This window comes from Condylostylus longicornis, unplaced genomic scaffold, assembly GCF_029603195.1.
Source record: "Condylostylus longicornis isolate FDR11 unplaced genomic scaffold, ASM2960319v2 ptg000119l, whole genome shotgun sequence".
NCBI lineage: Eukaryota > Metazoa > Arthropoda > Insecta > Diptera > Dolichopodidae > Condylostylus > Condylostylus longicornis.
The window spans coordinates 791,723-803,984 of NW_026578087.1; the positions used below are offsets into that span (position 1 = coordinate 791,723).

Consider the following 12,262-nt stretch of genomic DNA (forward strand, 5'->3'; position numbering starts at 1 on the left):
AGTTGATCACCTTTCCAAGATTATACAAAAATTTCATTTCAAAAAGCAAATATACACATGCATATAGAGCACAAATTTAAACAAAACACTTTTCGAATTTACCGCAGCTGATTAAATAATTTTGTAAACAAAATTTAACCGATATAAAAATTTGCAGTCTACTTTCTGAATATATGAAACAGAAGATGAAAAATACTGTAGAAGAAGCAGATGTTGTTCTATTTTTTTGCTATTACGTCGATTTTGTAATAAAATCATTCATATACATACAATCCTTCAGTTCATTTAAAAACCGCTTCATTTAACTTCCTCGTATACATATATTAATAAATACTTTTATACAAAATAAATATAACATTTTTAAGTTCAAATTACTCGTATTATACATATAAAATTTTATTATCATATAGTTTGTCTAATTCTAAATAAATCATATTAATTTTTAGTAAACAAACTTAATTGTCTCTCCAGATCTCTAAAATTTTGGAAATTGTAAAAGTTTTTTTTACATACAACAACTAAAGGAGAACTAGAATCAATGATTAATTCTATAACTAAATATTTTAAAGTAGGGTTCATTCTGCACAATTATAAGACTAGCAATAGCATTTTTATAAATTTCTAAAATTCGGCTAAATTCGGCGTTAAATAGTTTGTTGTTTTGTGTTCTCTACAATTCTAATTGTCATTCTCTCTGTTATTATGGTATTGCTATCAAAATATATATGACATTAGTATATAGTCTTTAAAATTATTGTAATATCTTATTAAATTATAATTTTTTTCAAGTATAGCCGTAGCAAATTATTAACGCTGTCAACACATAACTACATTTATACTTAAAAACAATAATTGTTGCTAAATAATCTCCCCTAAGATCCTCTAGGATCCACGACTCAGACGCTATTTTTTCTTAATCATACAACATACCCGTATTATTACAATATTTCTCTGTCTTTCTAAAAAATAAATCTATTATAAACTTAAACTATAATTCTTAATTACTTTTTTTAATACAACAAAATATTCCTTAAAATTTCGTGCTCTTTAATTTATTAATTATTATTAAAAACTAGTTCGCGGCGAAGTGAAACGTTATTATACCTTGCTCAAATTTATTTTAATTTATTTTAAATATTAAAAAAAAAATTAATGAGCCTAGATAATCATTTTTTAATTAAGAAGTCAGAAATATATTATAAAAGCTTTCATTAATTTTTTTTTACAATTTAGTTAATATTGTAAAGTGACCGTGAAAAATAGGCGATAAACAATTTATTTTAATAAAAAATCAAATATTTAAAAAATTAATAATAATTAAATAATAAAATAAATAAATTACAATTTTCTACTATAGAAATGAAATATTTTTTAAATTTATTAAAAATATTCTTAATTGTTATATTGAAATATGATAATGTTTTTGGACAATTTTTTAATATTGGTGAAGAATGGAATGATTATGATGAAAATTTGAATTTATTAGAAATATCAGAAAAGAAATTTCCATATAGCGAAAAAGAATTAAAGGATAAACCAAATATAATTATGATCGTTGCTGATGATTTAGTAGGTCAATCTGAAATTTTATAAAAATATTAATAAAATTTTAAAATAAATTAATAACTAATAACGTTTACAATTAATTAAAATTTGTATTTAGTATGTATAATTTAAAAAGTAAATTAGAACACAAAGAGTACCCTTAAAGTGTTATAGCCGGAAAAGGTTACGTCACTGTGAAGACATAAAATATTTTTATACGCATAATTACAATTTTGAAATCAGAATCTTTGACCTTCAACATATAATTTTATAATTTTAATTGTGAATTATGATTACAGTAGAAGCACTAAATTTGTATAATATTAAAGTGTAGACAACTTCAGAAAATAATAATAGGCTTATTATACATAAATGACAAATAATAAGTGTTTTTTTTACCCATGTGCAGTTTTATTTAATTTGTGACAATTCTACTGATCAAAAACGTAAAATTAATTACTCATTTACAACATTTTTTTATTTGTTAAACATTAATAAATTGGAGTAATATTTAGAGGGCACTATAGCCTTTTTAAGGTAAAATGATTAAATAAAAAGGGGTTGAGTTTGACAAATATAATGACGGGCGTCAATAATAAAAATGCACAAAACCCAATAATTACCCGTTATTTTGGTTCCTAATAATTTTCAATTCATAAATTATGTTTGTGAATTTTTACAAAAAATTGTACTGTATCTGAATGACGTTAGATTCTACTAGTAAGAATCTAAGATATCAAAATTTTCAAAAGTGTTACTGTAAACAGTTTATGTAATTTTTTAAGATTAATTTTACACGGGTAATTACAAAATGAAATAAAAATATATTTTAAACATTATTTACTTGACAAGAATCAAAACAAAGAAACTTAAATTTTACGAAACTAAAATTAGATGTTATAAAATTTTGATAACGAGTTTTAGTACTTAAAATTTTAGTATTTAAATTGTGTTTTAAGCAATAAAAGAAGAAGGTCGCAAAAAATGTTTACAGTTATTTCTGTATCACATTGTGCTACCCGCGTTATTAAACTATTCACTGTTATTTAAGGTTTCTTTCAAAATAAACATCATAAATTCAATGTCATAAATTTAAAGACGCTGTAAAACTCCTAATCACTAATTTTCTAAAATTAAAATCTTTTATTTTCTATAAGGGTTTCAATGATGTCAGCTTTCGAGGACAAAATTGTATACTAACTCCGAATATTGATGCTCTAGCATATCATGGAACAATTCTTAATAAATATTATGTTCCTGCAATGTGCTCACCATCAAGAACAGCTTTATTAACTGGAAAATATCCAATTAGAACAGGTTCTCTTTTATAAAATTATAAGACAACCAATATCGCAGAAATTATATAATTTCGTATTTTTCTTTTGTATTATAAGGAATGCAACATTTCGTCATACCTAATGCTGAGCCATGGGGCTTATGTGCAAACGAAAAATTAATGTCACATATATTTCAAGAAGCAGGATATTCTACAAATTTAATTGGTAAATGGCATTTGGGGTTTTTTAAAGAAAGTTATACACCAACATTACGCGGATTTGATTATCATTATGGTTATATGGGTGGTTATATTGATTATTGGGATCACAGTTTAATAATGTTGGTTAGATTAAAATGATCGTTTTGATTTATTTATAAATTAATTATTTTTTTAATTTTGATATTCAATATAGGATAGTAATTTTTCTTGTGGTCATGATTTCTGGACAAATAGAAAGCAAACATATGATAAAAATGGTACATATGCTACAGATCTAATTACAAATGAAGCGGTCAGAGTTATTTTAAATCATAATGTTGAAGAGAAACCTCTTTTTATGATTACAAGTCATTTAGCTCCACATACAGCAAATGAAAATGATCCAATGCAAGCACCAAAAGATGAAATTGATAAATTTCAGCATATTAAGGATTTAAAAAAGAGAACGTATGCAGGTAACAAAATACAAATACGAGTACTTTTGATTAAATACTAATAAACTCCTTGAATATTTTATAGCAATGGTTAGTAAAATGGATGAGAGTATTGGAAAGATATTGCAAGCTTTAAATGACAAAGATATGTTAAAAAATTCTATTATAATTTACTATTCTGATAATGGAGCCCCAACAGTTGGTTTACATTCAAATGGTGGATCTAACTATCCATTGAGGGGGGTGAGTTTTACAATAGCAATTTTTTCTAACAGAAATAAATTTAATAATATTTTAAATACTATAGCAAAAAAATTCTCCATGGGAAGGTGGAATGCGTTCGTCTGCTGTTATATGGAGCCCCCTATTAATTAAAAAAAATTTTATTTGGGATGAGCCTATTCATGCAGTGGACTGGCTCCCGACATTACTTGCAGCCACTCAAACGTCATTACCACAAGGCTTTCAATTAGATGGACATAATTTATGGAATGCAATATCAAAAGGTCTTTCAAATGGTGATAGATCAATTTTACATAATATTGATACAATTGATGGATATGTTTCTTATATGCGAGGTCCATTTAAATATATTAACGGTACAACGGTTAACGGTATTTTTGATAATTGGTTAAGTCAATCTGAGAAGGAAATAGATCCAAGAGCTGTTAATTATTTTGAAACTGTTAAAAATACATCAACATGGAATTTATTACAGACTTTCAATAAAAAACCAATAAATTCGTATAAAATTGAAAGGGTTCGATCAGATTTGTCTGTTAAATGTCCAAATTTATATGAAAATCCAAGCTATAATGTATTTAAATGTGAACCATTAAAAGAACCCTGTCTATTTAATTTAGATTTAGATCCATGTGAAAAATTTAATTTAGCAAGAATTTCACAATTTGAAGAAGTTTTAAATTGTATGGAAGAAGATATTAAGAACTGGATGCAAAAGGTTGTACCATCAGTTCGTCAAGCTTACTATGATCCTGAAAGTAATCCGGCACTACATAATGGTGAATGGATATGGTGGAAAAATCAGAGTGATGGCAATGCTATACCAGGAACGTATTGTCATTGAAGAATTCAAAAATGCTTTAGGTATACCTAAAGCTTTAAATAGACATGTAAACTAATCTCTGGTGGAACCCATTTAAATTGTTACGTTCCAATGTTTTTTTCAATGAATGAGCTTTAATAAACAAATTTTAAAAAAAATTTGAATTTTATTTTCAACTTGATTTCAACTAGGAAGACGGTATTAAACTGAATAAAACAAGATTTTTTACAATCCAACACCAACTTTATTTTTCAATACATTTTTGGCATTTTTCAAAGTTTCAAATCTCCTTTGTATCGTATATCTAATTCTAATCCTTTACAATAAGTACCTGGAATTCCAATATCGTAAGTATCATCGACCCACCAAGTCCATGTACCATTATGAAGAGCTGGATTTGCATTTTTATCACCCATCTTGTAAACACTTGGTACAAGCTCTTTTCTAAATGATTTAAGATTTTCTTGCATTGCTTTTACTCTAAAACTGAAGTATTTTGCAAAATTATATCTTTCACATGGATCATAATTTAAATTAAAAAGACATGGTTCTTCCAAGGGTTTGCACTTAAACGATTTTATTTCCATTAAAGGATATATGGGACACTTAATTTTCGCTTGATATCGAAGCCTTTCTACGTTATTCTTCGTTAATAATGTCGAAGTTGAACATTTTTGGTTGCCTTTATTTAATGATGAACCAATATCCGATTCCATGATTTCAGAATAATAATTTTTTGTTCTTGGATCAAGTTCATTACCGATTCTACCGAGGAAATTGTCATATTTTCCATTCGAAGTTGTATAATTAACGTATTTCCAGTCTCCTTCTAGATACGAGGAATAACCAAAAATTTCATCAATATTATGAAGTATTTTTCGACTAATTGGACTTTTAGCATTTGAAAGATTATCCCAAAGATCAATTCCATCAAGTTTTTTAGAAGACACAATTTTTATACCAGCAGCAGAAGCTAAAGTTGGAAACCAGTCTGTTAGATGAATTAATTGTTTTGAAACATAACTTCTCTGATTTAAAAGAGGACTGTATAAAATAGCTGGTACACGAATAGCACCTTCAAATGGTGAATTCTTTTGCTGTAATAAAATTTTTATAAGTAGATGAGTAATAAAATTCATAAATTATTGAAATTTTATTTACAGATCTAAAAGGAAAATTTGAACCACTATTCGAGTGTAATCCTTGGGTAGGAGCACCATTATCACTATAAAATAATATAATTGTATTACATAACATATTCCTATTACTTAAGGCTTTCACAATTAATCCTACACTTTTATCAAGTTTGGAAACCATAGCTGAAATAAACAAAATGAATCTTAAATAATTTTAATCCAATATTGATTTTTTACATTCGATCTACACATTTAATTACCAGCATATTTTCGTCTCTTCTCATCTTTTATATATTGAAATTTATTTATTTCTGATAATGGGGCTTGCATTGGATCATTTTCATTGCCAGTATGCGGTGCCAAATGATTTACCATTAAAAATAAAGGTTTCTTGCCTGGTCCATGATTTTCAATAATTCTTATCGCTTCATTTGTAAATAAATCGGTTGCGTATTGACCTCGTCCTCTATAATTTATTTTTAGATCATTATAAAAATCATAACCTCGACTATAATTTTTATCCTGCGTATAACATATAATAAAACTGTTTATAATGGCTAGCAAAATATAAGTGAAATGAATTTTTATATTACCAACATAATAACACTATGATCCCAATAATCTATATATCCTCCCATATAACCATAATGATGATCAAATCCTCTGTATAATGGTGTAAATACTTTTTTAAAATATCCTAAATGCCATTTACCAACTAAATTTGTTGAATAACCATTTGCTTTAAATACATGAGACATTAATATTTCATTTGGACATAAGCCCCATGGATCATCATTTGCCATGACAAAATGTTGCATTCCAGTTCTTATTGGATATTTGCCAGTTAAAAAAGCAGTTCTTGATGGTGAACACATTGGAGGTGTATAATGTTTATTTAATATAATACCGTTATAGGCAAGAGCATCTAAATTTGGTGTTATAAATTGATTTTGACCATTAAAACTGACATCATTGAAACCCTAAATTATATTATTATTGGAAATTTGAATAGATTTGCAAAAAAAAAATTTTTAATTTTGTTATAGTTAATCTATTCCTTGTTTTTTTGTTTCTCTCCCAGTCTCCACATAAATTATGCACTCAAAAAACTTCTTTGACTTTCTTTTGATAAAATGGGAGTGAAAAAGTGTGTGGAATTCTCACTTTTTTTAAAATTCTCTTGCACATATTGACAATATTCGGTACATTTTGTCAATTCGTTTATAATTTAAAAAAACTCACCATGTCATCTGCCATTATTATCACAATATTTGGTTTCTTTTTGTGACATGTTTTCTCTCCAAAAATTAAAACAAAGTGTAAATGCAATATATTAAAAACCAACCACAATTTCATCTTAATCCAAAAATATTTAAAATTTTATCGCGTCCTCGCGATTTAAAGTTCTAATGTTAACTAAACGGAAATTTCTTAAAATTCTTTTCAGTTTGCTAAAAGTGTCCAAAAGCATTCTTACCGTATTTCTTAAGAACTATTTTACATTTTATGTTTATTCTTACTCATATGGGATGTAAAAAACAAATCAAAGAAAAAAGTCAGATAACGTTCTTTATTACACTGCCAAAAAGAAAAAAATAAATTTAATTTATCCGAATTAAAAACTTTGTACGATAGAAAGCTTTATTTTAAGAGTTTGTTAACCAAAAAAAATCCATGAAAAGGTATTTGTCCTCTACTTCAAAATAAATATTTGGTTTATTAGTTGGTTCATAAATTTTACGCTCATAAAATTACCTTTGATACTTACAAGTTCAAGATTTTCTTAAACATTTATTTAAAGAGATAAAAATTCAGAAGATGTCATTTATGACACAATTATTTAACTTTCCAACCTTGTATGTATACATGGAAATGGTTATACATATGTGCAATTGTATAAATATCAAGCAACAACGTACGCTGTAGTGATGATTGTGAGTCAATTGGCTCGACAAAAAAAAATTATTCTTTGACGTAAGGCGATTTATATCCTTTTGTTTTGTTATGATGTTATTAAATTAGAGTGACCATATTCATAATATAAATTATTCTCTTAAAATTAATTAATATTCCCTGATTAACAGGAATTCATTGTTTCAAGGGAGAATAAAAAATTACATTTTATTCACAATTATCATTTTGCCATCGGGCAAAAGGCGGTTCAAGATAACGGTGAATTTTAACTGTAATTTATTTTGATTCGTAGCGATTTTTGCCTATACATACATGTGTGTTTGTTAAAATTAAATTCTATTTAATAGATCAGTGTCGATCTTGGTCATGCTTATAATCGATTCGTTAAGGGACGAGGGTTATGGGCGATGTGCTGTAAAGATTAGGTGATACGCTTCCCGTAGGCGTAGAAGTCGCGTTGGCTGGAGCTCGCTTTCTAGCATGTTGATATTTAAATTATTGGAATTATTGTTACTCTATTTGAAAAATATGTGTTAATTAAAAATATAAAATAAAATATAAAACGTTTAATTTACAAAAAAAAAACATACATGTACACACATACATAAATATAAAATAATATTAATCACATGTAATTTTAAAAGTAACTCAATATTCCAATAATACTGCAAAAGATTACTACTAATACACTATTTGAATTAATACGTCTTCCTGAATTTATATCCTTCCACCATGTCCAAGTTCCATTATATAATTTCGGATCACAATCTAAGCTCTTTGATTTTTTTCTAGCTGGTTTAACAGCTGTTTCTCTAAAATGTTCAATATCAATTCTCATATCATGTAAAATTCCAGGATTTTCTGATGCCAAATTGAAATGTTCACAAGGATCTTGTTGTATATTAAAAAGACATTCTTCAAACATTGGATTGCATTTATATTTGTGAATTTTTTCAGAATCTCTAATATCTTTACAATTAACAATTGATTTCTCTCTTAAATTTAATATAGATTCTTCATCTAAGGTGTGATTTTTGCTTTGTAGAAGCATGGAAATTTCTGAATTTAAAATTGTTTTCACATAATTTAAAGATCTTGGATCAGTTTCATTATTTATTAATCCCATCCATGAATCATAATTACCCCTACTAGTTGTACCATTTATATATTTCCAATTTCCTTTCATATACGAAACATAATTAAATATATCATCAATATTATGTACAATTTGACGTTGTTTAATCACAGGATTTGGAGATGATAATTGTTCCCACAAATTTCTACCATCCATACGAAATGATGCATCAATTGATATATTGGTAGCAGCAGCTAAAGTTGGTAACCAATCAGCAACATAAACAACTTGATCAAGTACACGTTTTTGATTTTTCAATAAAGGAGAAAATATTATTCCAGGTGTTCGTACACCTCCCTCCCATGGTGAATCTTTTTGCTAAATAAAATCATAAATATAGAAAAATTATTATTCCAGAAATATATTAAATTATAAAATATTTACTCCTCTAAGTGGATGATTAGAACCAGAATTGGAATGAACACCGATGGTAGGTGCTCCATTGTCCGAATAAAAAATTATTATTGTATTATCTAAAATTTTCTTTTCCTCCAAAGCTGAGACAATTTTACCAACACTTTGATCTAATTTTGATACCATAGCTAAAAATTGTAATTACATTAAGATTAAAAAAGTAATTTGAAAATTAAAGAATTATTTGACCTGCATAAATTCTACGGTTTGGATCTTTAATATATTTGAACTTTGATATTTCTTCAGGTGGTGCTTCGAACGGATCATCTTCATTACCAGAATGTGCTGCTAAATGAGTAACCATTAAAAATAATGGTTTACTAGCGTTATGATTTTTAATGACATTAATTGATTCTTGTGTAAAAAGATCAGTTGCATAAGTTCCATTCCCTTTGTATTCAATATCCATATTTTTCCGAAAATCATAACCTTTGTCAATCGGAATTGACTATTAATAAATGAAATAAAAATTATTTTTTATAAATTAAATATTTTATATTTGGAAAATATTACCGTTACTTGCATTGAATGGTCATAATAGCCAATATAACCTCCTAAATAACCATAATGATAATCAAAACCTCTTTGTGTTGGTGTAAAAGCTTTCTTATAAAATCCTAAATGCCATTTACCAACCAAATTAGTTGAATAACCATGTTCTTTAAATATTTCCGGCATTATTTTGTATCTTAATGGTAGGCCCCATGGTTCATTATTCGGTATTACATAATGTTGCATTCCTAAATACAAAAACAGTTAATTATAATTAGATTTTAAATTAAAAAAAAAATGATTGAGTAGCCGAACCTGTATGAATAGGATATTTTCCAGTAAGTAGAGTCGCTCTGGATGGTGTACATAATGCAGGTACATAATAATGATTTAATATAGTACCATGGTATGCTAAGGCATCAATATTAGGTGTTATAAATTGATTTGAACCACGAAAACTCACATCATTTAAACCCTAAATGTAATTTAAAAAAAAATATAAGTTAACGAGACCAGATATTGGCTAATACTTTTGGGGGCAAAAAATTGTGTATAAGGAATAATAAAGGCAGGTTGTTTTCTTTTACTATTTAGTTTAAGATGTTTTTATTTTTATATTTGACACTTCACACTATAGGATTTGTACTAGTTCGTAATGTCAAATCAACTCATTTTTGTTTTCCGTTTCGCAATAGAAAACTGATGGCCCTTCAATAACATCTCCACAGTATCAATAAATATTTAACAAATAAATAAATTTAGAGTGCGTTCGGAAATTAATAATTAATTCCATATTTATTTTATACCGACAAAATGCGATTTGGTGACACAAGATTATTTTTATTATGATTTACGAGACGTTTTTAGTTTATACAATATTCGACATAGATTAACAGCTTTAGGAAATGATGATGACGGTATTACAGTAAATGACTTATTACTTACTTTCCTAATATTTGATTTAAATTTCATGTCAATGTTGACTATCTTCATTTACTGTAATACCTTCATCATAATTTCCTAAAGCTGTTAATCGAACAAATTAGAGTATAGACATTCTAGATATCGCATATTTAATAAAAATTAGATTAATTATTTTATTTTTAGAAATATTATATAAAAACAACAAGGATAAGATTGGGATATGATGTAGAGCTTAACTGAAAATAGAGGAAGTTTCACTGAACATTCTTTTAAATAAAAAATTTTAACAACTTACCAAATCATCAGCTAATATAATAACAACATTTGGTGGCTGATTTTGTGAGGAAATCACATTAATTTCATTTAAAATTTGTAAAATATTTAAAAAAATTAAATTAAATTTATGTTTAAATATCATAGCTTTGTAAATTGCTTTTAAATTAAATTAAAATGGTAGAAAATTAATTGAAATCACTGTTTTTATTATATTAGATGTATAAATTATATAAAAATTTTATTAATTACTTAATTGAAATAACAAAATTTTAATTTAACATTTGTAATAAATTTGAATTTTATTTTTAAAAAATATTGTACAAGATTTTTAGCACATATAAAATACAAAATCACTTCTTTCAAATATTTTAATTAAAAAATTTATCCGAAGTTTGTGTTAGATGCCGCAGAATTTAAAAAACTTCTAACTTTTAATTTCTAATTTTAATTATATTTATTCTTTTTTCATTTTTATTTCATCTTGAGAACAAAATGTACCGCCCTGCACAGTTTTAGTTATTGTATTACAATATTTTCAATTAAAAATTTTACAGAGTGTTATGGTGTTATAATTAAATTTTTGGCAAATAGTAATCAGTATTGTTTAACTACATAAAAAACTATAAAAATTTTATGAATAAAGTAATTAATTTTTTGATAACAGCTACAAAATTTTAATTTGTACATATATAAAATATTTACGTTTCGTATACTTAAAATAAATAAATAAATATACAATTTATGTATACATAAAAAGATAAAAATAAAAGCATATTATAAAATTCATATAAGGGTTTTAATCAACTAATAAAGTAATAAAATAAAAATCCTATACAAATTTGTAAACAAGCTGCTTACAATATAGGCTCTTAATAATTGCAAAATATTGTAAAAAAATAAAAATTATGGTGAAATTATATAAAAATCGAATTGACTATAATTGAGCTGGGTGTTACAAACAAATTTATAAATACTTCCAGTATATGCAGACAAGAGAATTGACAAACTGGGGAAATTAAATTTTCTTGCAATGGTTAACAAGAAATTGTTTCAACAAAACTGATTGAGTCTCTGACAATTTGAAATAGTTGGTTAAACAGATTTAATTACGTTATTATTGCGGACCGACTACAGGCCAATTTTTTGTTAACCTTATACGTAATAGGCTCATTCGCAAATAAAGTTCATTTATTTTATAAGTTTTTTTTTTGTAATTGTACGGACTCCGAACCTTAAAAATCGTCATATATTCTAAATAAGTCTTAAAAGAAATTTAAATTAAATTGACTATTTGCTAAAAATATTTATAAATTTTTTTATTTTATTTAAGAAAAACTCAATCCCGTCCATTAATTTTACACCGTTCCTTTATTTTAATAGAATATTATCCATGTTTTTTCACTAGTAAACATTTTTCATTGAAAATTC

General features: G+C 26.0%; 3 protein-coding genes across 3 annotated transcripts; 1 reads left to right on the top strand and 2 right to left on the bottom strand.

Annotated features, from left to right (window-relative positions):
* The first annotated feature begins 1,533 nt into the window (after positions 1–1,533).
* LOC129614753 (arylsulfatase J-like) lies at positions 1,534–4,564 on the top strand. Its single transcript, XM_055529601.1, has 6 exons — positions 1,534–1,569; positions 2,703–2,862; positions 2,940–3,166; positions 3,237–3,498; positions 3,563–3,720; positions 3,785–4,564. Exons 1-6 carry the CDS (start codon positions 1,549–1,551, stop codon positions 4,562–4,564), a joined length of 1,608 nt encoding a protein of 535 aa, XP_055385576.1. The 5' UTR covers positions 1,534–1,548.
* Positions 4,565–4,815: 251 nt separating this feature from the next.
* LOC129614756 (arylsulfatase B-like) lies at positions 4,816–7,035 on the bottom strand. Its single transcript, XM_055529602.1, has 5 exons — positions 6,922–7,035; positions 6,273–6,659; positions 5,940–6,201; positions 5,705–5,862; positions 4,816–5,640 (listed from the first exon to the last, which is right to left on the bottom strand). Exons 1-5 carry the CDS (start codon positions 7,033–7,035, stop codon positions 4,816–4,818), a joined length of 1,746 nt encoding a protein of 581 aa, XP_055385577.1.
* A 1,128-nt stretch (positions 7,036–8,163) lies between these two features.
* LOC129614757 (arylsulfatase B-like) lies at positions 8,164–10,976 on the bottom strand. The gene is made up of 6 exons (XM_055529603.1): positions 10,854–10,976; positions 9,950–10,109; positions 9,656–9,882; positions 9,332–9,590; positions 9,113–9,270; positions 8,164–9,046 (listed from the first exon to the last, which is right to left on the bottom strand). The coding sequence occupies exons 1-6, from the start codon at positions 10,974–10,976 to the stop codon at positions 8,231–8,233; spliced, it is 1,743 nt and encodes a 580-aa protein (XP_055385578.1). The 3' UTR covers positions 8,164–8,230.
* Positions 10,977–12,262: the final 1,286 nt, after the last annotated feature.